Source organism: Gopherus evgoodei, chromosome 10 (assembly GCF_007399415.2).
Source record: "Gopherus evgoodei ecotype Sinaloan lineage chromosome 10, rGopEvg1_v1.p, whole genome shotgun sequence".
NCBI classification, from domain to species: Eukaryota; Metazoa; Chordata; order Testudines; family Testudinidae; genus Gopherus; species Gopherus evgoodei.
This window is the reverse complement of record NC_044331.1, coordinates 64449946-64477595: the sequence shown is the minus strand read 5'-3', so window position 1 is coordinate 64477595 and position 27650 is coordinate 64449946. Positions and strand designations below refer to the sequence as shown.

The window sequence follows — 27650 nt, the reverse complement described above, 5'->3', positions numbered from 1 at the left end:
TGAACACGACTGGGGCTCTGCTGAGTTACCTCCGCCTCCTCCTGCCCCTTCTAAGAAGCAGGCTGGGGTTGGAGTTACACCTTGGGGGCCAGGAGGAGACACACCCAACACCCGCTCCTCTCTCCCCCGAGAGGTTCCCTCCCCTCTGGCGCTTGCATCCTGCAGGTGGCGCTAGTGCAGCAGCTTGGCGCCCGTCGCTAGCGTGAGGCGCCTTCGCCTGGCGTTTGGGTTAAAGGCAGCGGGTTCACTGCTGCTAGTGCGCATGCTCTGTTCTTCTGGGGTGCGCGAGCGCAACGGTTGCTGGTTTGTCAGAGTAGCCGGTCATGGCGGCGGTGCTGGAGCACGAGAATCAGGTTTTCCTAGATCTCTTCCACCAAGACGGGCTCGTGATCTGCGCCCGCGGCCTGGGCATCGACCGTATCCTGCTGCGCTTCCTCCGCCTCTACTGCGAGCCGGCCAGCCTGGTGCTAGTGCTCAACACCAGCCCGGCCGAGGAGGTGAGGGGCTGCTGTCCGGGGCGTGGGGAGAGTCACTGGCTACTGGGCACCTTTGGGCGGGAGGACACTCCCTCAGCTCTCTTCTTGGGGGGCAGTTCCCTCGACCTGCCCCCAACCACCTCTCCCCGGAGTGGGACCCTTTCCTCCCGTTACGGGGAGTGAGATGTGATCGTCCTGGCACACACATGCGCACCCCTGTCCCCAAAATCACTCCCACGGCGAGTGGGATGCAATCTAAATCCCTCCCTCACATACACATCTACCTGCCCCAAATCCCCCTTCAAGGGATTGGGGTGCGATTTCTCCCCCCAAACCTACCCCCGTGTTTCCTCATAGTCAGAGTGCGTTCTCCTTCCTCAGAAGTGTCAGGTGGTGGCCACTTTCTAGACTGGGTATGTCAATCATCCTGGTACCCAGAACTAGTTGTGATGGGGAGAGAGAGTTGCCTTGAGGAGTTGTTGCTGAACCAATACCTCAGCAGAATGGTAGGAGATACAGGGCTCCTGAAGTTGCCAATACACTTAGATCTTGATCAGTGGTTATTAAAGATTGTGTTTCATTGATGGAGATGTATGTTAAACAGAATTGGGCAAATACTGTACCCAAGTACTAGTGAACAGTCAATCAAATAAAAACTTTGTTTGCTTTACTGTTAGCAACCTGACCTATTAGCTACCTGTAAACGTTTTGTATAAGCAAATACTTGCTATTAATTAGTTACTACATTTCATTACACAGGTGGATTTCAGTGTAGAATAAAGTGACCCTTTTGTTTAGTCTAGTAGTTTTCAACCTGTGGTTCATGAACTCCTGCTGGTCTGCAGACTATGGCCATGTCTACATCTAAAATTTTGCAGCGCTGGTTGTTACAGCTGTATTAGTACAGCTGTATAGGGCCAGCGCTGCAGAGTGGCCACACTTAGAGCAACCAGCGCTGCAAGTGGTGTTAGATGTGGCCACACTGCAGCGCTGTTGGGCGGCTTCAATGGGGGTTCGGGGAACGAGAGAGCAAACCGGGAAAGGAGACCAGCTTCGCTGCGGTTTGCTCTCGCGTTCCCCGAACCACCCTGCAAACCGCTGGGAAGGAGACCTGCTTGCTCGGGGGTTCGGGGAACGAGAGAGCAAACTGGGAAAGGAGACCAGCTTCGCTGCGGTTTGCTCTCGCGTTCCCCGAACCACCCTGCAAACCTCAGGGAAGGAGACCTGCTTGCTCGGGGGTTCGGGGAACGAGAGAGCAAACCGGGAAAGGAGACCAGCTTCGCCGCGGTTTGCTCTCGCGTTCCCGGAACCACCCAGCAAACCTCAGGGAAGGAGACCTGCTTGCTCGGGGTTCAGGGAACGCGAGAGCAAGCCGGGGAAGGAGACCAGCTTGATTACCAGAGGCTTCCTCAGGTATGCTGGGATACCTGCTTATTCCACGGAGGTCAAGAAAAGCGCTGGTAAGTGTCTATACTTGATTTTCAGCGCTGGATCCTCTACACCCGAGACAAAACGGGAGTACGGCCAGCGCTGCAAACAGGGAGTTGCAGCGCTGGTGGTGCCCTGCAGATGTGTACACCTCCTAAGTTGCAGCGCTGTAACTCCCTCACCAGCGCTGCAACTTTCTGATGTAGACAAGCCCTTAGTTTTAAGAATTTCCAAAGCTGTCCACACTTCCATTCAAAATGTTTTAGGGATCTGCAAACAACAAAAGATTGAAAACCACTGGTTTAGACTATGTCTACGCTACAGACCTTAGAGCGGGACAGCTGTGCTTTGCCGGCAGGAGAGAGCACTCCTACCAGCATAATTAAACCACCCCAACAAGCAGCGTTAGCTCTGTCCATAGGAGAGCCTCTCCTGCCAACATAGTGCTGTCCACACCAGCTATTTTGCCACTGAAATTTATGTTGGTCAGGGGTATGGTTTTTTCACACCCCTGACTGATAAAAGCCTCAGTTTATATGTGTATATTTTTAAAAGCCCTATATAAATAAGATCATAATCATGTTATTTTGTGATTACGTATTACAATATTACATTTGTCTGGGGCCCTTTATCCTAAAGGATGTTAAAACTTTTTAAAAACAGATACACAGACTACACAAATGGGTCACTTTATTCTCTGCTGAAATGCAGGTATGTGGTGAAATATATTCTTTGTATTATGATAGTAGCCCTATTCATGGATCAGAACCCCACTGTGCTAATCACTGTACAAACAGAACAGAAAGACAGTCTTTCACTCTTCTATTAATCTAAGTTACTTTTAAAAATAAGACTTAGGGTCTTAAGTCACTTGAATGCTTTTGAAAACGTTACCCATAATACTTGACCAGAAAAATATATGTTACATCTAGCTATGTAGGAAATTATGGCTACTACTTTGTAGATTTTTTTGTGGCACCCCCAAAAAATCAACAAAGAATATAGAAATCTATAATTGTTTGCATCTGTTTAATCAAAGCATTTACTCTGGTGAAATACTGTGTTCTAATCATGTGTTTGGTTTAGGAGTATTTTATTGATCAGCTGAGGTCAGATGGAGTTGTTCATCTTCCTCGGCGTGTTACCAATGAAATTACAAGCAACTGTAGATATGAAGTTTACACACAAGGTGGTGTTCTCTTCGCAACAAGTCGAATTCTTGTAGTGGATTTCCTGACAGATAGAGTTCCTTCAGATCTTATAACTGGTAAGAGTTTAGTGAAAGCAAGCTAAGAATTTTTTATTTATTCTCCTTTTACTTCACCTATACACACAGGGATTAGTTCTGCAACCCTTACTTATGGGTAGTCCAATTGATGGATGAAAGGGCTGAAGAATTAGGCCTTTGTGAAAGTTGCAGTAACAATGCCTGTGTTAAAGGCAATGTGAAAAGCTTGTGGCCTTTTATTCTGCTTTATATAAATTAGACTTGAAAATTGTGTGTTTTTTCTAGCTGTTTTATGAATATTAGAATTTTAGATCTTGTCTAGCCTAGAAGACACACTCGTGATTGCAGAGCTAGTACAATAATTACACAAGACCCCCAAAATTGAAAATTGGAAGAGGAAGGAATTTTTAGCCAGAAAATAAAATTCTGGATTTTGTTAATGCTTAAACATAATTGATAAATGCACACTTTGGAGACAGTGAATCTTTGTTACAGATCCAATATTACATCCCTTCAATAAACGTGTGAGAGCTCCCACTCTGTTAGAACCTTTAAGAGGCCCTACAGCAAAACCGGGGTAGATGAGTCTTGACAGTCTTGGTATTTCTAGTTTTGAAGAACAAATAAGAACCTTCCAACTCCCATCTTTTAGGCCTCTGTACAAACGAAATAACAAAAGGTACAAACCAATTTTTAAAAAATCCTTTGCAGGTCATTTATAACTTTCTTTTCTTTTGATGCTATTACCACTAGATGTCAGCGTGACCATAGCTATTAGAGTTTCATTTACTGCTACACACGTTGGTTGGAATTTTAGAAATGGTATTGGATATAATGGAAAGGATGGAATAATTCTAGAAAAACTCTATGTGAAGTTCTCATTTCTTTTTAAATGTATCTCATATCTCTAGACATGCAAACAATGTATCCATTTCTTTTATGAAAAAAACTTACATTTTATAATCTAAGCATAGATTATAAAGCCAGAAGGGACAGTTGAGATCTAGTCTGAACTCCTGCATAACACAGGCCAGAGAACTTACCTGAATTTAATTCCTGTTTCAAGTCTGATAGCTGTGGCTGAATAGAGAAAGTCTTTCAGAGAAAACATCCAATTGGGATTTAAAAAAAACTTCTGGTGACAGAGAATCCAGCAAAACCCTTCGAAATATGTTCTAATGGTTAATTGCTCTCTCTGTTTAAAAAATTGCTCTTCATTTCTAATCTGTCCAGCTTTAACCTCCAGCTATTGAATCTTGTTATACCTTTGTCTGTTAGACTGAAGAAACCTCTGATAGATATTATGAATACATGAGATATTCAAAGATTATTGTATCAAGTGTATACATCAGGGTTTCTCAAACTTCTTTGCACCACAACCCCCCCCACTTCTAACGATAAAGTTACTACATGCCCCAAGGCGAGGTGGGGGGGGGTTGGCACCCAAGCCCTGGCACCCTGGGTGAGGGGAAAGGGGGCTGCAACCTGAGCCCCATTACCCTGGGTGTGGATGAAGCTTGGGCTTCAGCTTCAGCCCTGGGTCCCATCAAGTCTAATGCTGGCCCTGGCAACCCCATTAAAATGGGGTCACAATGTATTTTGGGGTCTCAACCCACAGTTTGAGAACCGCTGGTATACATTGTATGTATTTTGAAGAGCTTGGATTATATTCTGGTCCCATGGGGGGGTTACAGGAGTTTCCTTCAAAAACTAAAATCACTGGTAACTTGTGGTGAGGGAGGGGTAATAAATGTAAATTCCTAGGCAGATAAAGAAGTCTGGAGAAGTCCCACACACCCTACCCCTGAGGGAAATTGCATATTATAGTTTGACCTGATTGAAGAAGCCTGGCAAACAAAGTGAGAAATGTATAATGTGACCACCCTTACATGGAGACAGGGATCACTCTTACCCAATCCAAAAACCAGCATGATGCTGTGATGGTGAGGAACAGGCCTTGTGGATAGGGCCTTAAAGACTTTGAAACCTTCCATAGTCTCCATGTGGAAAATGGATGACTGCCAGCTAAGCTAAGGACTGCGTGTAAATGGCTTATTGTTTTTAAGATCTATTTTTCTCTGTAATGCTTTTGTTCTGAATAAATAATACTTTGCTTATTCTGTCATTACCCCTATGAGAGAGAAGAGTTGCAGGTGCTGAACTAAACTCAGACCTGCTGGAATAATTGTAATGAAATGAAGGAGGAATTGTAACCTAAATACCCAATCTAAAAAGAGAGAGTCACAACAGTTTGCTCCAAGTAAGGTGACGACTAGAGGTCTGAGTCTTAAGCAAATGCCTTTAAAGAGAGGATAAGGGGTGAAGTTTCTTCAGGAACAATGACACCCTCTATTTTCAAATTTCTGTTCTCCATGGAGGTATTGCAAGACTCTGATAAAGTCACCTTCTCTTTGATAAGCTAAACAGATTGAACTCCTTGAATCTTTTACTAGAAGGCATGTTTTACAATCCTTTAATCGTTCTTTTGGCTTTTCTCTGACCCATCTCCAATTTATCAACATCCTTGAATTGTGGGCACCAGAACTGGATGCAGTTCTGGCAGTGGTTGCACCGGTGCCAAATATAGAAGTAAAATAACCTTCCTACTCCTACTCATTATTCCCTTGTCTACCGATCCAAGGATTGCATTAGCCCTTTTTGGCCCCAGCAGCACACTTGGGGGCTCGTGTTCAGCTGATTATCCCCATGCCCCCCAGTCTCTTTCAGAGTCACTGTTCCCCAGGATAGGGTTCTCTCCTGTTGTAAAAATATGGCTTATATTCTTAAGTGCTAGAGAACACAAGCAATTTTATTACAAATTCACACAGTAGTAGTAGATGAGATATAATCAGCATTGCATGAACAATGAAACGGATAAGTATTTTTAAGCAGTTTATAGGAATGTAGTTGTTTTTAAATCAATGTAGCATGTATTAAATTAATTAAACTGGCCAATTGATATCAAATTAATTGTAAATGCACATTCTGTGGGAGCATTTCTAGTGGGGTCCTACTGGTTCTTGGCCCAATGCTATTCAGTATCTTTGTTAATGAGCTGAAAGAAAATATAAAATCATTTCTGATAAAGTTTGCAAATAACACAAATTGGTGGAGTGGTAAATAATGGGCACAGGTCAGATCTACAGGGTGATCTGGATCACATTGCAAGATGGGCTTATTTGAACAACATGCATTTTACTATAGCTAAGTGCAAAGTCATATATTCAGGAACCAAGAAAGTAGGTCACACTTACAAGATTGAGGGCACTCTATTTTGAAATGCAGTGACTCAAAGAATTCAGGATCATGGTGGATGACCAACTGAACATAAGCTTCCAATGCGATAAGGTAATGGAAGAGAGTAAATATGATCTTGCATATTTAAGCAGAGGAATATGGAATAAAAGTAGTGAAGGGTGTTATCATTGTGTACAACATTAGTGAGACTATTACTGAAATACGGTCAGTCCTTTGCAAAGGAAGTTGAAAAATTGGAAGGAGTTCAGAAAAGTACTAGAAGAATGATTAGAAGTGTCAAAACTTAATGTACAAAGGCATAACAAGGTCAATGGCTGGAAGCTGAAGCTAGTCAAACTCAGACTGGAAATAAGATGCAATTTTTTTAGAAGGAAGATGATTAATCATTAGAACAACTTACCTAGGGATATAGTGGATTCTCTGGAGTTTGAAGTCCTTAAACCAAAATTTAGATGTCTTTCTAAAAGAGTTGCTATAGTTTAACTGGCCTTGTCTTCACTAGGAAAAAATATTTTTTAATGTGTGTTAAATAATGGGTTTAAATCCTAGACAAGGCAAGGTGTAGTTTCAACTGGGTGACGCAACCCCTAGGCTTGTCCATATGGTTTACCTCAACCACCTAACACATGTTTAAAGTACACCTTGCCTTGTCTACCCTAGCATTTTAACAGTTGTTAGAAATACACATTTTTTGGTAGCATAGACGTTGCCTTGGTGAAATTGTACGGCCTGTGTTTTGCAGGAAATCAGACTAGAATCATAGTGATTCCTTCTGCCGTTAAAATCTATGAATCTATGAAAATCATAGAAAATATGCTAAAGAAATGTCTCGAGGGGTTCTTTAGTAATGAAAGAAGCTTGAACAAAATGTCATCAAGTGTTTCAGTTCTGTAGGTTACAACCTTTTGTAGATAAATTAATAATGTGGCCTTTAAAATCCCTACATTGCAATTTGATAATACTGTGTTAACATCTAACTTACCAGCATCTTAAATTTCTAGGATAACTTCCAGAATTTTCTAATGTAACTCTAAGAATCCAAATTAAGCCCTACTGTTTTCCTTTTTGTCTCCTTTCCATTTAAGTGTTAGTATTTTTTATCTAAAGATGTCTTATTAACACAGCTATAGTGTTCAGGAGAAGGGGTTGTTTTGTGGGGTTTGAGAACTGTTTCAACTGGTCCTACATGATGCCATATTTACAGCATATGATAGAAGATTTTAATTCCTATTGCTGTTTAATTGGCAAAATATTTAAAGAATAAAACATTCTTGTGGAAAAATAGACACAATATTTTAACTTTTTTTTCCATTTGTGTAATTTGAAAACCTCATCTTCTGCCAGGCATTTTGGTATACAAAGCACACAGAATCATTGAGTCTTGTCAGGAAGCATTTATCTTGCGACTCTTTCGCCAGAAGAACAAGAAAGGGTTCATCAAAGCTTTTACAGACAATGCCATTGCCTTTAATACTGGCTTTTGTCATGTGGAAAGAGTGATGAGAAATCTCTTTGTACGGAAACTTTATCTTTGGCCAAGGTAAGATGCCTTGCTACTGCACAATGTATTTTTATTAACTGAGAGTCTTTTTTTTTTGGATTGTGGTAGTTTTTCTTAGGTTTATGTCTTCAATATCCAGCTTTAAATCAAAAGCTAAGATCTTTAAAATGTGTATATAGGTCTAAAGAATATCTGCATTTGACTGATGGAAACTAAGGCACAGAGTTTGATTTGCTTTAGGTCTTATAGTGAGTCAGAGCAAAGCCTGGAACAGTATTGAAATCTCTTGTCTTACTCCAGGTGAGACAATGAACATTGAAAATACAGAGAACATGTTTTTGCATTGGATAGGAAAATCATCTGTTGTATCCCACTTTACTGTTTCTTTAGCCCATTCTGTCAAGTGGTCCACTCACCTTTTCCTCCTTTGGTCTGTCACATGCCACTGTAAGCAGTAACTTCAGAAGCTTTTGCTCCCTTCTACAGCTAAAACAAAAGTGTGCCTAATTGGAGCAGGAAAGGGTGAACGGGCTATGCACAATGTTCTCTTGCTTCTAAATCATGAGATGCCCTCTACAAGTTGGAGGTTCAGTGAGTCCTGAAGATGGGCACTTAAGTTTGGAGGGGGCAGATAAGATGAGCAACTGCTCCTCATACCATACTCCATTATCAACATTAATTCCCTTCTATGTACTAGGGTATAGAATGGCTGAGAGGAGCATTATAAAGGGGTCCTGATACTTGTATGGACAGCTGAGGGTCTACAGGATTTATTGGGCTGTTACTGTGTATTAATGTATGCAGTGTTGTAGTTGGGTTGGTCCCAGGATATTAGAGACAGAGAGTGGAGGAAGAGCTCAAAAGCTTGTCTTTCTCACCCGCAGAATTTGGTCTAATAAAATATATTATCTTACCCACTGTGTCATAATAGCATTTTAAAGATTTAAGATGGCTGTACAGTTTCTGCTCAAAATATGGCTTTAATATTAGAGATAATAAGGTGTACAGTACTTCTTTCTTGACAACATGTTCATGTTCTTATTAGTAGGATCTCTTCCTATACATGGAAAGCAGCCTATACCCTAGTGTATTTATTGGGCTACACAGGATTTGGACCCTACTCTTCTGCCTGCGATATGGGATTTTTCCTTTCCACTGGACTGCAGGATTTGGCCCATCCATGGTTATTCTGTGGAATACAATACAACCCCCTTTATCTAACCCACCCTTAACCATCTCTCCATATTTACCAAACAACCAGGACTAGGGCCAGAAGCAGTGATCTCTCCTGTGGCCCATAGATGGTGCTGCAGCATTGCATTTTCCCATTCTCTAGTTTATCTGGAGCTTTGATGATCTGATCTGGCCCCAGTCCCAATTAGACCAGATAATTGGGGTTCTACTATATAATGTTGTAATTCTCCATCTCCTTATGTATATGAGCTTTGTTATTCTATTGATACTTGACAAGGACTAATACAGGTGTGATCAAACCATAGTTTCTTGAGGCTGGTAATACACCCTGGCAAATGCCCTCACTTCTGTAGAACACTGTGCACTTTTCAGTTAGCATGGTGGTTTAACTTACACTGATTCTAAACCTCATTTTATGTGAATGTATTAAATAATTGTGACACTAAGCCTACAAGGATTCTGTACTGCTCATATAAATCTTCATAAGCTATTTTATCCCTAGGTTTCATATAGCAGTGAATTCATTTTTAGAGAAACACAAACCTGAAGTGGTGGAAATACATGTATCCATGACCCCTGCCATGCTCACCATCCAGACCTCTATACTGGACATCCTGAATGTGTGTCTGAGAGAACTCAAACGCTTTAACCCAGCTCTTGAAGTAGAAGACTTATCATTAGAAAATGCTATTGGAAAACCTTTTGACAAGGTAAATTTTGTTTTTGTTTGCTATGACATAACTGTAAAGAATGCAGGTCACTTTACTAGTTAGCATTCTCTAAAATAATGTACTGTTATAATTCCAAAAAATATCTAGAAGCAATTTAAAACCTCACCTTCAGCATGGTCATTGCCATTGTAAACTGAGAATTGTAGTAATCTGTAGTGTTGATTGTGCGTAGTTGCCATTGTAAAATTAGATTATAATCTCAGGGACCGTCTTTTTGGTCTATGTTTGTACAATGCCTAGCACAGTGGAGTCCTGCTCCGCAACTAGGGCTATGGTAACACAAATAATAATAATGGGGCAATTTTTAACATTTTAAAGACTAAATTATTTCTCTGTAGTTTAGCTATTTAGTCTTTTATGTTTAATTCCTTATTTTTTGTAGTTAGCTATATCAAATGGGAAAGTAAGCTTTATAATTACCATCTGTTACTGTGTACTAATGTATGCAGTGTTGTAGTTGGGTTGGTTCCATGATATTAGAGACAGAGAGGGTGGAAGAAGAGCTCAAAAGTTTGTCTTTCTCACTCACAGAATTTGGTCCAATAAAATATATTATCTTACCCACTGTGTCATAATAGCATTTTAAAGATTTAAGATGGCTGTACAGTTTCTGCTCAGAATATGTCCTTAATATTAAAGAAGAGATAAATAAGGGGTACAGTACTTCTTTCTTGACAACATGTTCATGTTCTTATTAGTAGGATCTCTTCCTGTGCATGGAAAGCAGCATATACCCTAGTGTATTTGTTTCTGTATCGAGTTGCTGTATGTCATTAACAATGTTTTATATTGCCATTGGTAGTAAAGCTGCAACTTGGTTGATGTCCTCTTGCAGAGTACAACCACATACTTCAGCATTCACTTTGTGACACAGTTTACTTACATTCATTATCTCTGCTTTTATGTTAACATGAGGCTTTCTGTAGAAAATGTTTTTGTTTTATAAAGATACCAGAATTACCCATGTCTAGGGTACTCATCTCTTCTGAGAATAAGATGATATGGTGCTTTCTTCTTTCATTGAATAAAGTGTACTGAATACTAAGGCCGCAAGGCAGCTCAAGTGAAATTAGATAGGTATGTTTCCTTCTCCCAGGAGCTGTGTTTGAAGAAAAATCTACACTTAATGCAGTAGAGGATGCAGATATCTGTTAATTGTTCAGTTATGTTTTATATAAAATTGCATATATTTCACTAAATTTCCAAGATACTCGTTTACTTATTGTAAATATTATAACTATTAAATATGTTTTTATTTGGGTACTTTTGGCTAAGTAACTGTAATATGTTTTGTTATAAAACTTCTGTACACTTGTAATGATACCTGTATTTGGACACTATGGGCCTGATACAATTACTACAAAATCATAGGCTTGTAGGACTGGAAGGGACCTTGAGCGGTCTTCTAGTCCAGTCCCATGCACTCAAGGAGCATTAAGTATTATCTAGATCATCCCTGACAGCTCTTTGTCTAACTTGCTCTTAAAAATCTCCAATAATGGAGATTTCACAACCTCCCTCAGCAGTTTATTCAAGTGCTTAATCATGCTGACAGTTAGGAAGTTGTTCCTAATGTCCAACCTAAACTTCCCTTGCTGCAATATAAGCCCATTGCTTCTTGTCCTGTCCTCAGAGGTTAAACAGAACAATTTTTCTCCCTTCTCTTCCTTATGACAACCTTTTATGTACTTGAAAACTTTTATCGTGTCCTTCCCTCAGTCTTCTTTTCCTCTGACTAAACAAGCACAATCTTTTCAATCTTCCCTTATAAATCATGTTTTCTAGACCTTTAATCATTTTTGTTACTCTTCTCTAGACTGTATCTCAAATTTGTCCACATCTTTCCAGTTCTGGGTGCCACATTTCAGGACGCAATACTCCAAGTAAGGCCTAATCAGCTTGGAATAGAGCAGAATTACTTCTTGTCTTGTATACAACAGTCCTGCTGATACAGCCCGGAATGGTGTTTGCTTTTTTTGCAACAGTGTTAGTGTTGACTTATATTTAGCTTGTGATCCACTATAACCCGAAGATCCCTTTCCAGAGTATTCCTTCCTACGCAGTCATTTCCCATTTTGCATGCGTGCAGCTGACTGTTCCTTCCTAAGTGGAGTACTTTGCATTTGTCCTTATTGAATGTCATCCTATTTACTTCAGACCATTTCTCCAGTTTGTCCAGATCATTTTGATTTGTAATCCTACCCTCCTAAGCACTTCCAAACCCCCCTCCAACTTGATATCGTCTGCAAACTTTATAGGTGTACTCTATGCCATTATCAAAATCATTGATGAAGGTATTGAACAGAACTGATCTCCGTGGGACCCCACTGAATATGCCCTTCCAGCTTGATTGTGAAACACTGATAACTACTCTCTAGGAATGGCTTTCCAACCAGTTATGCACCCATTTTAAACTCGCTTCATCTTGTTTGTATTTCCCTAATTTGTTATGAAGTCATGCGAGGCTGTATCAAAAGCCTTACTAAAGACAAGATATACCACATCTACCTCTTCCCTTCTGTCCACAAGGCTTGTTACCCTGTCAAAGAAAGCTGTTAGTTTGGTTTGACATGATTTCTTCTTGACAAATCCAGGCTGACTGTTATTTATCACCTTATTATCTTCTAGGTGTCTGCAGATTGCTGCTTATATATTTACTCCATTATCTTTCCAAGTCCTGAAGTTAAGCTGACTGGTCTGTAATTCCTTGGATTGTCCTTATTCCTCTTTTATAGATTGGCATTATATTTGCCCTTTTCCAGTCCTCTGGAAACTCACCCATCTTCCATGACTTTTTGAAGATAATTGCTAATGGCTCAGATTTCCTCAGTCAGCTCCTTGAGTATTCTAGGATATATTTCATCAGGCCATGGTGATTTGAAAACATGTGACTTGTCTGAGTAATTTTAAACTTGTTCTTTTCCTATTTTAGCCTCTGATCCTACCTCATTTTCACTGGCATTCATTAAGTTAGATGCCCAATTGCTACTAAACTTTTTGGTGGATACAGAAACAAAAAAGTCGTTTAGCATTTCTGCTATTTCCATATTTTCTGTTGTTGTTCCCCTTCCCCCATCCTTGAATAATGGACCTGCCTTCTCCTTGATCTTCCTCTTGCTTCTAATTTATTTATAGAATGTTTTCTTGTTACCCTTTATGTCTCTAGCTAGTTGAATCTCAATGAAAGTCAGTGGAAACATTCAGTGGATATTGATTCAGGCCCTAAATCTATTACAAAGAAAAGGGGCTGATGTGTAGAACCCTGTGGTTTTTTTGCAGATATGAAATAAAACAAAGATTAAAACAAAATAAAATGAAAAATTTACCCTGCAGTGGCAGCTCCCAGCTCCAGGCACTGTGACCGGGCGTGCGTGTCCACAGCACCACTGGGGTTTGGCCTGGCCACCCTTCTATCATCATGACAGAAGAAGCGGTCAGGCCAAATTTGAGTGAGTGGTACTGCTACCCCGTATTAACAGGTAACAACACCTGGAGCAGGAAGCCAGGCCCAGCCCTGTAACACAGGTTCCACTGTTCCAGGGTGAGTGGGGGATAGGCTTGCTCTGCAACCACCCCATCAAGGGCCTTTCACACCACAGAGGCAGGAATCACCACACATACACTCAGGGTCTCCTCTCCTCCCTCCTGGGGCAGGAACCACAGACACCCCCAGGGGGCTGGAGCCATACTCCCTCCCCATGGGAAGGAAGAATGAACAATAAATTCCTGACCAAAAAAACCCAAAAAACAATGTTAAAAGTTTCATGAGGCTCTGCTGATGCATTCCAGCATAGATTTCTGCAGTTTGTGTTTTGCAACACTTAACTTTCCAATTTATATTTCTAGACAATTCGTCACTATTTAGATCCTCTTTGGCACCAACTTGGAGCTAAGACGAAATCTTTGGTTCAGGATTTGAAGATATTGCGTACTTTGCTACAGTATCTAACTCAGTATGATTGTGTCACTTTTCTTAACCTTGTGGAGTCATTGAGAGCAACTGAAAAAGCATTTGGTCAGAATTCAGGTATGAGGTGAATAACATCCTAGAAGTTAATACATGAGTGAAACCTTGATCGATTGATTTATTTTTGAATAGTCAAAAACCCATACTAAAGTTTCTAATTAAGCTTATGTACTTAGCCATAAGGACGGAGGTTTTATAGATTGTTAATGCTTTCACCCTCCCACTTAACTGCTGTTACTTAATGTATAAAATATATCAGAAACTTGCATTGTTGTACTACATGCTTGTTATATAATTACTGTCTTTGCAAGATACAACTGTTTCAGAGGAAAGATTTTGGGCTTTCTTTTTTTGAGGGGGTTGAAATGAGCATGTTGCAAATGCCTAATTGACTATTAATATTGTCTTCCACCTTTAGGATGGCTATTTCTTGATTCGAGTACTTCAATGTTTGTAAATGCTCGAGCGAGAGTTTATCACATTCCAGATGACAAAATAAGTAAGAAAAGCAAAGTATCTGAAAAAATGGATATAAAAGAGGGAAAAGGTATTGTGAGCATTTCTAATGCTGACTTCATTGAATTTGAGTTTTTGGTTCACAAAGAATTTGTCTTTATTCTGAAGTATGTTTACTAAAAGATCCCTTCAAAAAATCTTCTTCAACCAAGTTACTTCATCTCTAAATGTCAGAGTCGCATCTGTAAAAGGGGGATTAGTTGTGATTTAGCCACTTTTTAAAGTATTTTGTGGTCTACTACTGGAAAGCCTCATATAGATGTTAGGTAACATTAGTAGTTTGTAAGGAGTTCTAGAGGCAAAGCACACACCGACTACCTAGAAACATGAATTTACTCCATGCAGGACTATCTGCTGTTGCTAATTATAAATCCAAAATATAAATCAAAAGTTCTTAGTCTGCTACACTTAAAAAGATAGATTCATAACTTCAGAAAGAAGGCATGAATTCACTGGTTTGTTAATTCAGTTTACAAAATTATGCTGGTGTTTCTAATGTTCTGTACGTTTGTATAACAGTATCTCCTAGATACCCCAATTGAGATCAGGACGATGTTGTGCTAGGTGCTGTACTAACACATTGAGATATAAGCTCTCTGGTGCTAGGACTATAGTAGACAAGACAAGACAGAAAATGGGAGGGGAAGCAAAGGCACAGAGAGTTAGTGACTTGCCCAGGTTGCAGAGCAGGTTGCTGGTGGAGGTCCTGTAAAATTGTTCTTGAGCCACTACAAAGTTTAGTTTAATATTAGTCTGATGATGTTTTCATTTTGTGTGTGTGTGTGTGTGTATAGCCACTGTTATAAAAGCAATCTTATAATTAAGAGGTTTTTAAATTAAACAAGTAAAATATGAACGTTTATCTTTGTTTCAAAATAGCATTTGTTCCTATTTATAAATAGGTTTATATGATAGCTATTGCCTTCCTCCACCTCCCAGCATAACAAGTTGCAAATGTGGGCTGTTGTTGAATTTGCCAAGAGCCATTACATTATCAGCATCTAACTCATTATTCTGAAGCTCTTAGGAATATGTTGACTGTGAAAGCTGCTATATTAAATTAATTCTCCTTTATTGTATTTCAGAACTGAAAAGGGAACTGGTCTTAGAAAGCAACCCAAAGTGGGAGGCTTTAAGAGAAGTATTGAAAGAGATTGAATCTGAGAACAACAACAGTGAGCATCTTGGTGGGCCAGGTGAGAGAAGACTAAATGTTTCTCATTTGGTTAATCTGTTTTATAAGAGAACAGAACTGCAATTAAGTTTCTGAAAGTCTTACCAAAGGACTAGATGTGTAATATTTATGAATTTGAGAGAAGTTCTGTGTAAAATAAAAAGGTATGAGCTTTTGAAAGCACTGTAAATTCATGAACTTGAAATGTGCCTTTGAACACATTAACCTATGAAAGCCCATAACTTAAAATCAGTGTTGCAACCAACATTTTGTGTTGACTACACCTTTATGATTGGCATGTGGGCATCCTAGCCCTCTCCCACTCTATCTCCTGATGCCATGGTTGCCACCATCATATCTTTTCACTGTCCATTTTCTTATTCTTGTTTCATTTCGAATATGCCTCTTTTTCCCATGCCCCACTAGCCCTGGTGGCTTCCCCCGATCTTTCCTTTCTCCTGCCTTGGTTGACCTGGTAGGGGACGCTCTCTGCTCCCTGTCAGGCCCTCTTCCACCCTTTTTTGCCACCAAGTACTTTAAGGAGCAACCGTATGCATATCACCTGGAGGACGCTAAGAATGCACACAGGGACTCTAACCTGTGGACATACCTACAAGTTGGGAGCATGCCTGCCTTAAAAAAATCTCTCTTAAGCCAACCAAACATAGATATGGTAGTCAAATGGATAAAACAGTACAGACTATTAAATTTTTTACCACAACTGTCTTCTCCCACCACCCCCACCACCTTCACTCATCTCTTATGGTTTCTGATTAGAGACATCTGTGAAGTGAAACAGGTTAGGAGCCTATATTCCTAATCAATTAGATTCTAGAGGTAGCACCACTGCAGATTTGTCTACTGTAAGAGTGTTTTGCCAGGATGGGAATGCTGATATATACCAGCAAATTGGTCCTAGTGTGGATACTGCTATACCAAGAAAGCAGTGGTTTGTAACGATATAGTATAACCTTCTGCCCAAGCGGGGAAAAAAGCTATACTGGTAAAAGCACAGTTACGCTGGTATAATTGCCTCTATGCTACGACATAGCTGTGGCAGCAAAAGTCTGGTTAGGGCTCACACCTCTTTGAGTCCCTGAATGACACGGTTATATGGGTAGAAAGGCTATGTCTACAGAACAGACAAGTGACTTAGCAGCACAGGGTCCATTGAGTTTTAATGGAACTTGTGCTCCTAAATCATGTGCCTTTTTTTTTTTTTTTTTTTCTTTTAAATCCCAGCCACAATCTACCTAGGTTAAGATATTTCCTGGACAGGCAGACTCTGTTTATACCCCTCTAGTAGTTTGTATATAGTGAAATATCAATGAAGGGATGGACTAGGTGTGTAGTCTCTGCAAAGTTAATTAAGTCTCTTGCATACAAGTGTATCTATATTTCAAAGAGGATACAGATAATAAAAACTGGTCCCAACAAAAGCTCCTGAAGTGAAAACATTCCTCTCCTCTTCATTGCTAAGTGTGAGGTAGAGGATATATGATTAAGCCATATGTGGAAAATAACTTTTCCCAGACAAAACACTTAATTAACCTCTATTTAAAGATTAAAGACTCTAACTTCATCCCCCAAATCCTTGAGAATAGCTTTCTCAATAAAAAATATAAAACGAACATTACTCTGGAAGTTCAACCTTAACCTTCTACTTTATCCTCAAACAATCCAGACCCAAACATTCAAGTGATGCCAATACTTAATTAAGGTCACCCATGCACCCTTAACCCCCATTGTACCACCATGAAAACAACTAGAATCTTTGAAATAACTATATTTGTCTATTGTTACATGGTCATGTCAATTACCATAACAATTAGTATACCTTATATGTAAGCCTGTAGTAGTTGTACATACTCCAGCCTTCTGAAGAGGAAGTCCTACAGTACTTTTAAACATTTGACAAGCAGATCTCCCCCTCGATAAATCCTCCAAAGCCATAGGAGCTACACAAGAGTGTGTGTGTCTCACTTGCACTTCCTAGTAGTGTAGCTGCCTTTCCAGGTTTGGGGGGACACCATGATCTTGCTCTGGGTTGAAAATCTGGTGGAGTTGAGCTACAACTCATTCCATCTTGTGAAGCTTGGACCATTGTGAGAGTGCAGCACCTTACTTGGCACCCCTCTATCCCCTGAGTGCTGTAGATGCTGGATTGTGGGGGTGGCGCATAGTTGCTCCTGACTAACTCCTTTACTGTCTCACCTCTTTGTCGAGTTATCCTTCCCCTAAACTGTACCAAATTCTATTGGGAGACAATGAGGGGCACAAGTGCTCTTTTCTCCCCTCCCCTCGTGCTCTTATGATAGCATCAGCTGGCCCTACCCCTTGCTGAGGAGGAGTCCACCTGAAGCAGCTTGTGGGGAAGCTTCAGTCTTCAAAAAGAGAGTCAGTCAGGGACTTCAAACGACAATAGCATTATGTGCTTTTGTGTGTTCTGGGCTCATTAATGCAAATGGAAATGGTTGAAAATTAGAACAGGTTCGGTTAATGTGGTGTTTTTCATTTCATTTCAGGGTGCAAAGAAAAAAGTTACACTATATGCTACATCTGTCTCATTTCAATTGGTCAGAAGAAAAACATTTCTGATTCTGACAGTTTAGGAGTAAAGAACAATGAACTTTCATTGACTTTCTGTGCTTTGATTTTTGTTCAGTTCAAAACAAAAAATCACACAACTTAGACTGTCCCCAAAATTCCAGAGCAGCAACTAGTAAAAAGTGTAAAGACATTTGGCAAGCGTACTCCTGAGATCATTTTAAAACAATTTATATCTCTGCCCAAGAGGATTCTTGTAATTGGATATAAAAAAGTGCAGTGTAACAAATTATAAACATAATATTATTTCTTGACTGCAGGGCAAGTGCTTATTTGTGCCAGTGATGACCGAACTTGTGCACAACTGAGAGAGTATATTATTGCTGGAGCAGAGGCACTTTTAATGAGGCTCTATAACAAAACTTTTGGGAAGGATGAAAGAGCTGCAGAAGCATGGATTAAGGATAGAAAAGCTGTCCAGTCCAAAGGAAATGCCAAATCAGACAAAAGACCTCAAGCCAAAAAAGCCAAAGTAGAGGCCTCCTCAAAACAAAACAAAATCATGAAGAAACAAGACTTGACTTTAACCCAAATGATGGGAAAAACAGAGGAGGAAGACATAGCAGAGGAGATGGAGGGATATAAGGAATTAAGCAGCAGTGAAGAAATCAATATAGAGGAAACCAAACCTGAAGATTTCCATCTAAATTTAGCATCAGATGCTTATTATGGTATCTTCAAAAAACCCTTAACTATTATTCATCCATTGCAGGGTTGTAGTGACCCCTATGCTCTCACTCGGCTATTGCATGAAGTGGAACCAAGATATGTAGTGATGTATGATGCAGAACTAACTTTTGTTCGGCAGCTGGAAATCTACAAGGCAAGCAGGCCTGGGAAGCCCTTGAGGCAAGTTGACTTGGTAATAACAGAATGCTGTTGCTCTAATTTTAGCTCTTTAAAAAATCAAAACCAAAAAAAAAATGTTCATTGTTGAGATCTTTTGGAAGTGAACCCAGAAAATCAATTAATGGCTTTATTTAGTTTTCCTCTATCTAATTCCTAATCTGTCTCTTTTTTCAGTTTAAAATTTGAACATGTAGACTGTAATTTACCCTTCTTAAAAAAGTTTTTATATATATAATTTTATTTCTCCAATGGATGTCAAACCCCCTTAACAATTTATCAATACACCAGTAATCAATTGCATATATTGTACCCTGCTTTAGAGATCTCCCATTTAATCTTGTAGATATTCTTCATGGGTGGTGCAGGGGAGGTATAGTACTAGGTGTGTATAAAATATTTCATGTTGGCTGTACATCCAAAGGGAGTTTGCTAAATTCTCTCTGCTTCCCGACCAAGCTCCTCCGTTTTCATATTTGTATGCTCCTTCTGAGAGTTTATTCTTTACACTCATCCTGAAACCTAACCCTACTGTTGGGCAGATTATTCAGAAACATATTGTTAGGGCAGGTACAGGAAAACATGATTAGGAAATTAAGATCATTCTGCTTCAAGTTTTCTAATGTTAATGATGCTTCAAATATGTCATCAAGAAAACACTTGGCTATATCTTGAACATGGTGGGGAGGGAGGAAGAGAGATGATGGAAATAGCTCCATGTAAGTTGTTCACTGCGGATAAATTGATAAAATGCAAAACTTGCATTTATTGTAGCATAGAGGATACAAACTTAAATGCAAAAATATCAGGAAATGCAAAAGGTAAAATTGAACACAGTGCTCTCTGCCCTCTTGAGCTAGTGCAATCTTCTTGACTTGAATTACTGCTTGACTTCTCTCATGCAAGGTTAGGCTATAATTTACTGCAAGTTAATCTGCAATAAGGTAGGGTGTGAATTTAAAGAGGATTTACTATACAAGTATAAATGTGTACACCTTGCAGTTGAAAGAACAGTTTTATAGAGAAAGCAATGTATATCTAATAGTGAGTTAAGGTCCAGCTGGGGCGGGTGGGGTTAAGAGTGTACCTAAAATTGCAGAAATCATAAGATATTTTAAATGTGTAGCTGCTGGGCCATTAGTTGATGTATCTTATTTTTAATTATCCAATTTATTGCTCCTGTTTTTGGAGTTGCAGGCAGTCAAATCATGTCAACCCTAATCCTTCAGGAGAGGGCAGGAAAGCCAGATGCAGTAAACATCACATAGGTGCAAGAACCAATAGCTTTTCCCACACAATGTTGGAAGAGGTGCAGAAGAATATCAACTGACATAATTGCCTGACATTTTGATAACAGCAAAAATTGAACGCTGCTCTGCTGAAGACATTTTTTGATAGTTTTATTAATATTTCAAACTAATTACAGGAATCAATTAGTTGTTTATGTGCATGTTTATAGAATAGAAACTTAACTTGTCCACGTGTGTTTATGCAAAATACATGATGGCTGTGGTGAATGAGACACTTGCAAAATGGGACCCGATGATTCCCTTTACAGAGAAGTTATACTAAATCTCAGTTTGTTGTTTTTCTCATAACTTATGTTCTTTCGTAGTGCTTTTTTTAAAGTATTCCTACCTCTTCATTTATTTTATAAACATCATTCTGAGAAGACTGCATGTAACTGCAAGGAAGACATTATCTCTCAGTTTTTATTTCCTCCTTGCTTTTTGTAAAAGGACTAGCTTGTCTTGTAAATCAGCTCTGAGCAGGGCACTGTCTCATCCACTCCAGTTGCATTCCAGAGTTTAACACTTATCCTTCTTTTGGAAAAAGGGGAGTTTTTTGGATAGAAGAACTCAAACTGATCAAAATGAATCTGTTAAACTTTAGTAGAAGTGTAAATAGTGGGGTCTATTTTTAGTCAAATATTTATTTTTCAAGCACTTAAAGCTGCTTGTCTCCAATACTGATGTTCATGCTGGTTTCAGGATAAAATTGTGTGTTTTGTGACCTGAAGTACATTGTTTCCTGACCTACAGGGTTTATTTCCTTGTATATGGAGGTTCGACAGAAGAACAGCGCTATCTCACTGTGCTGAGAAAAGAAAAAGAAGCTTTTGAAAAACTCATTCGGTAACTTAAGTGGGCTTGCTAGCTTTCTAGTACATCAACTGTTTCATGTTTATGTCCACTTCTTAAATATAGGTCTTTTTTCTTATTTATGTAAAATGTCTGTATAAGCTTCCAATTTTACTATTTTTTCAACATTAATCAGAGAATCTTCCACAGTCCTCTTCTGAAAGACCTGTTTGCCCAAAAAGTCGGAAATTTGACAGGCTCAAGCAGCCTTTTGGATGATATTCAGAGCTGTGTACCAATGTTGTAAGGGAAACTAGCTTAAAGTTTGTTCTTGGTTTCCAGAATAGTAAGTTTTGCAAGATACCTAGCAACTTGTGCTGGTTTTCATGGCTTTATATAGTTTCATGGGAGGAAGAGAGCATTAAATTTTGGAATGATACCACAGAGTTCAATGTTTGTGCTGATACTTAGGGCTAGATTATGCTAATGTCATGTGTTTAGTACCTTATTTCAGGAGGAATCCCACACAAATCAGATGAGGCTCCTCACAGAGTAAAGTACTAATCATGATGAATAAGGATATCAGAATCTGGTCCTTAATGTCCTGAAAGCTAAAATAAATTGTAATTCTGATCAGATTTGCAGGCAATGCTAAACAATGTGAGTTCTTTGTTGCTGTTAGCCAGATAGAAAATGTTTTTGTCACACTTTTATCCTTGAAAACCCAGGCCTGAATAGCTACAAAATATAATGCAAGTAATTCCAAATGTGTCTGTTCCTCTGATAATAATTCTTTAGAGAGAAGGCCAGCATGGTTATCCCTGAGGAAAGAGAAGGCAGAGATGAAACAAACTTGGATCTCATAAGAGATTCTACTTCTGCAACTGTTTCTACTGACACACGCAAAGCAGGTGAGTTTTAGCAATTCCTGGAGCTACTTGTATGGCTTTGGGTTATATGATGAGAGGTGTTTGACAGAAATATCTTGCATATTGTTATTTCAGAAATCTGTCATGCTTGCTCTTAATGGTCTAGCAGTAACATGTTGGCATTTGAATTCAGATCTCTGTCCTCAGAGTCTAGAAAGTGCTACAGAATCAGTGCACCCTGCCCTTTAGAGGTGAAAATGGAGAACCTTGGATCACTGTAGAAATGGCATGTAGTAAATCTAACCATCTTTGTGGCTGAGTATTGTAGAAAGTCACATCCTATCCTCCTGGATTAGAGGGAAGATGTCATGACTTGCAGTTATGCAGTTAATGTTTCAAATTGATTGATAAGAGCTCAATCCTTCATCTGTTAAAGTAATAGTAAAACTCCAGTTGATTTCAGTGGGCAAAAGAACTTGTCCCTTCTCTCTCATTGTGAGATTTTAAGGCAGAAAGAGAATGGGAGTGACAGCAATATCTTTCCGCAAGATGCATCTGTTTTATATAAGTCAATGCATGGAAGAGAGTGAACACAAATCGGTGTAGGGGTGAACTCCTCAGGGCAAGGCTACAAGTGCTGCAGTAAGAGGGAAAGTGGCTGGCTTTTTTTTTTTTTTAATCAAAGGTTCAAATTTATAAAAGACATGCAGAAGTTAACTATCTAAAAGATCAGCTCATAAGGATAAAAGAACAAGTTAGAATACGATTAAAGTGTAACTAAATTCTTGCTTATAGTCATCTTGTTTTGTATCCTTTCTCTGAACACCTTTGTGAATGTGTTATCTACTTACACCACATGCATTTCAAGGCAAGAATCTCTTATTTTGTGTCTATAAAGTGCTTAGCACACCTTTGGGTGCCATTTAAAAGGATTTTTGTATAAAGCCTGGCATAATGCTCCAAGATACCTGTCAGAGCATTTAAAAATACATAGGTGAAAATCAGCTGTGTTGGCAGTGGGTGCAATTGCCATTATCTTCGAGAGCTGAACTCACTTGTTCTGGGACTAAATTTGGTCTAATCTGCATGCAGAGCCAGGTCTGTCGCTTAAATGTCCTGCACTGCCTTATAAAAAAAAATCTTTCTTTTGACTGAAAGTCTAGTTGCCTGGGCAAGTGATGTTTGGAAGTGCCACAGAAGTGCTGCTATACGTTTTGGAAGGTGGCAGGAAGCAGTGCTGAGCAGCTCACACAGCCAGCTTCTCTGACTGATAAAAGTAGCTGTATTAACTGACTCTGTAAGGAGGCCTGTTTATTTCTTCTCAGCCAGAGTGAATGATACCTGCTGTGTGAAGACTTAAGAAGGGGGAGAGTTTAAAGTGGTGCTGTTCTTTTAAAGCAGAAAATTTGGGCATCAGAGCCTTCTGTTCTTTTGATAGATGTGCATAATTCCCATTGACTTATAGAGTGAGTAGGTTTCGTTTGCAAACTGAACACAGAATATACTACTTAGAATGTAGAAAGATAAACATATATAGGAAAACTAATATGAATATCCAAAAACTTGGTAGAAAGGACTGTGCTTATGGTAAACAGAATTCAGCCAATACCTAACAAATGTGCAAATTCAGCCAACTGACAGCTCTATTGATGGAAGATTAAGGTTTAGTTTTCATCCTCAAAAGCAAATGTATTCATTAATTTTGAGTGTTCCACAAATAGTTTCTTCAAAGAAGAGAAGAAGCCCGTGAAGGGATTCAAATAAAGGAGAAATATTGTCAGAGTGGTTGCAAAAGGAAGGAGATTTTTGCTGCAGTGTTTTGGTTACAAAGCAAAGAATAGATACATAATACATCCTCAATATGTGTGTCTTCTCAGCTTTCTATCCAAAACATTGCAGAAAAAAATCATCTTTTTTTGGTGCCACTCTGACAATGTTTGTTTCTATTTCAATCTCTTCACTGTTTTTTCTCTCCTTTCCTTAGAAATTCAAATTCCTTGTTCTCATCTTTGCCCCTGCCATTATCTTCACAGCTCCCTGCCTACATCTTGGCTCTCATTTCCTTCAGCATTCCTCTCTTGCCATATGCTCTACCTAATCTGTTCTTCATTATGCTCCATTTGTCTCCTCCCACTTTCAGTTTAATAATGACCACCCTCCACCCACACCTAGAACTTTAGTTTGTGTCAGAAACAAAATTACTTTTATCTTTTAAATCCCTCTTTAAAACTTGCTACTTTCACTTAGCTTTCCATCACTTATATCTTTCCCAGCCCCATCTATGCCAGCTCTGGACCCAAACTTGTTTATATTCAAGGGTGAGGTCTTGTCCTCCTGCAAATATGTAAAGGCCCAGATACATCAATAATATGATTAAACTATCTCATTTGGGTGGCGGACGGTTGGGAGTAAATATGAGCAGGTACATACCAAACTGTCAATGTTCCTTGCTTTTTAGAGTTTAAGGTAAGGTAAGCATAATTTTCTTTGAGTACAACTTTTTTTGTCTACATTTACCTAGTGTGTTTAAATAGATTTTTGTCTACAGAAGGATTAAAATTCTCATTATCAGCCAGTTGAATCATAATTACTCAATAGCCATTTACTATAGTTTAAATTCCTCTCACAAGGCTCACAGATCTTGCAAAGCCTTCTTAGTAAATTCTTATATATGCTCAATACAGCTGCATTTTAAAACTTTGTCTAGTAGGTGCATGCTAGTTAGTGATAGGCTGATTCAGTGGTATAGTAAATCCCATACTAAACTTGGGATCTCTGGATCGAAGGGGTGGTATCCATCCATTATGAAAGCAATGAAAATATCCTTAAGGTGTTTTTCCAATTTGAGGTTTTAAAAAAAACCCAACACTCTGGATGTGATGTTAGTGCCCTAATATTCAAACTGTACTACATATTGAGTTGTAGGATTTTTCTAATTTCTTAATTAAATGACAAACCCTGAACACTGAGATTTTATAAAAGTATTTGCAGAACTTTAAATGTGTGGTCTTATGCAAAATACAGTGGTAAATATATATTTGTATAGATACAGATGTAAAAGACCTAAATCATACGTCACTCATATGAAAGAGATTCACTATAAATTGTTTACTCATTAGGTGGACAGGACCAGAAGAGCGTTCAACAGACTATAATAGTGGATATGCGAGAATTTCGCAGTGAGCTTCCATCTCTGATTCATCGTCGTGGTATTGACATTGAACCTGTTACTTTGGAAGTTGGAGATTACATTCTCACCCCTGATATCTGCATAGAGCGGAAGAGTATCAGTGATTTGATTGGTTCCTTAAATAATGGGAGGCTTTATTCCCAATGCATTTCTATGTCTCGTTATTATAAACGACCAATTCTTCTGATTGAATTCGACCCTAGCAAATCTTTCTCTCTCACTTCACGAGGCTTTCTACATCAAGAGATTTCCAGTAACGATATTACTTCTAAACTCACCCTCCTTACTCTTCATTTCCCAAGGTTACGTATTCTGTGGTGTCCGTCTCCCCATGCCACTGCTGAGTTGTTTGAGGAGTTGAAACAGAACAGGCCACAGCCTGATGCAGCAATAGCAATGGCCATTACAGCAGATTCTGAAATCGTTCCTGAGTCAGACAAGTATAACCCTGGCCCACAGGACTTCTTATTAAAAATACCAGGTGTAAATGCCAAAAATTGCCGTGTCTTAATGAACCATGTTAAGAGCATTTCGGAACTGGTTACTCTATCACAGGACAAACTCTTAGAAATTCTGGGCAACGCTATTAGTGCTAAGCAGCTTTATGACTTCATTCACATATCCTATGCAGAGGCCATTTCTAAAGCGAAAACCAAAAGATGATTAATTAGGCCATACTGATGTGCCTTAAATAGTACTTTGGCAAAGTTTATTAGATATTAATTTTTTCTTGGTATAGACTGTTGTGTCCTTTTAATATCATTCCACCATATTTCAACATTCCCGAGGTCTTTATTGTTGAAAACAAGTTCTGTGTACAAAAGACAAGTTGTCTTTAAACAGGATTAATTAGTGCATCATTTTATTCTGCCTAATCTCTTTGCCATCTCTGGAGTAGTTCAGCTTTAAATGAAGAGTGTCTTAGGACTTATCAAAATCAGGTGCTAAAGGATGAAGAAGAGTCTCTTAAAATAAGAGAAGTGGCTATAGACATGTACACTGACTTATATAAGTGAAGATGTGTTAAATTTCAGATTGGTGGAATATGAGTGCCATTTTGCATAATACGTTGCTTTTGCCCTTAATATTCATAAACCACCCTGTCTGTCAACAATGAATTCCTTAAATTACAGCTCTTCCATTGACAGTGGGGCAGCTGTTAAAATGCTCATAATTCTGTGCCTCTGTTGAAAGAAAAATAACTGTGGATGACTCATTAATTTGACAACTTTCCTATCAGAAGTTTCTGTTTTGGTGAGAAATATGAAATACATAAAAGTGGCACCTTCTTGGGTTTGTTGGTCTTTCTGTTGTATGAAAGGATTCTTTTTTCTAGCATATAAAATTATTGTTCAAAAGTGAAGCTTTCTTGAAAAGTGAACAGTTTTTAAAACCTGACATCTATTAAATGTCTTAATACTTTGCACTTGAGTGCCTTGAATGGAAGATATATACATAGATTCAGTGCTGCTGCTGCTTTTCACCTGAGAGCTGACTTTTAGCATTTTTAGGTAGCACAGAATAGGAGTAGAAATCTAATTTCTCTCCAGTAATTTCTGTGTCACTTCTTATAAAAGAGGTACGCTCTGTGCAGAAGTTTGAAATGACAGTTGCATCTCAGAGCCTGCTTTTGTCACTAAGCACTAATGCAGGGGTCAGCAACCTTTCAGAAATGGTGTGCTGAGTCTTCATTTATTCACTCTAATTTAAGGTTTCATGTGCCAGTAATACATTTTAACGTTTTTAGAAGGTCTCTTTTTATTAGTCTATAATAATAACTAAACTCTTGTTGTCTGTAAAGTAAAGTTTTAAAATGTTTCAGAAGCTTCATTTAAAATTAAATTAAAATGCAGAGCCCCCTGGACCAGTGACCAGGACACAAGCAGTATGATTGCCACTGAAAATCAGCTCGCATGCCACCTTTGGCACGCATGCCATAGGTTGCCTACCCCTGCACTAATGCATTAACATTTGACATTTACAAAGTCTTGACTATGTACCACTTGAGAGTAATATATATTTTAGCAATTCACTGATTTGAAACCTGCGTGTACTACAGTACAGAAAAATGTATATATTTGCTGTATTTGAATTTGACATTTTTGGCCTCATGATTTTTACTGTGCACTGTCTTTTAGTGTTTACTGTACATACATAAATATTTAAATTACCTATGAATTTGTCATTAAATGCTTCATTCAGGGACTCATCTAAGTGTACTATTTATTGTAGACCTTCAAATGGAAAATTTTATTCTGCGGAAACCAAATTCAACATTAAATATGTGTTGGTTCTAGGTGAAATAGACCAAAAACAAAAGCTTTGCAGTAACAGCTGTAATGCTGTGCTTCTGACACCCCATTTGACTAGTTATTGCAGGGGTCTGCAGGATTTTTGAAAGTGTGGAATGTGATCCTCCATTTCCTTGCTTTTCTCAGCTTTTTAGAACTCTAACAGTCTAACTCTTTTCCCCTTTGCATAAAAAGGTATTGCTTCGTGGTTAAATGTAAAGCTCTTAGGCCAGGAATCATAAGTAGCTCCTGCTAAGTATCATAAATCACACAAGTGATTGTAAGAAGAGAAG

At 38.9% G+C, this 27650-nt stretch overlaps 1 protein-coding gene across 1 annotated transcript; it reads left to right on the top strand.

Moving 5' to 3' along the window:
* Positions 1-242: 242 nt before the first annotated feature.
* ERCC4 (ERCC excision repair 4, endonuclease catalytic subunit) lies at positions 243-26786 on the top strand. Its single transcript, XM_030578378.1, has 11 exons — positions 243-497; positions 2991-3171; positions 7735-7930; positions 9588-9795; positions 13663-13843; positions 14202-14330; positions 15385-15495; positions 18341-18929; positions 20969-21061; positions 21806-21918; positions 24996-26786. Exons 1-11 carry the CDS (start codon positions 324-326, stop codon positions 25727-25729), a joined length of 2709 nt encoding a protein of 902 aa, XP_030434238.1. The 5' UTR covers positions 243-323; the 3' UTR covers positions 25730-26786.
* The last annotated feature ends 864 nt before the right edge of the window (positions 26787-27650 follow it).

Excerpts from the sequence above, each read along its gene's own strand:
- ERCC4 (XM_030578378.1), top strand. The coding sequence starts at position 324 with ATGGCGGCGGTGCTGGAGCACGAGAATCAGGTTTTCCTAGATCTCTTC. Across the intron at positions 15,496-18,340 it reads TGAGCATCTTGGTGGGCCAG|GGCAAGTGCTTATTTGTGCC; the intron begins GTGAGAGAAGAC and ends TCTTGACTGCAG. Across the intron at positions 21,062-21,805 it reads GCTTTTGAAAAACTCATTCG|AGAGAAGGCCAGCATGGTTA; the intron begins GTAACTTAAGTG and ends ATAATTCTTTAG.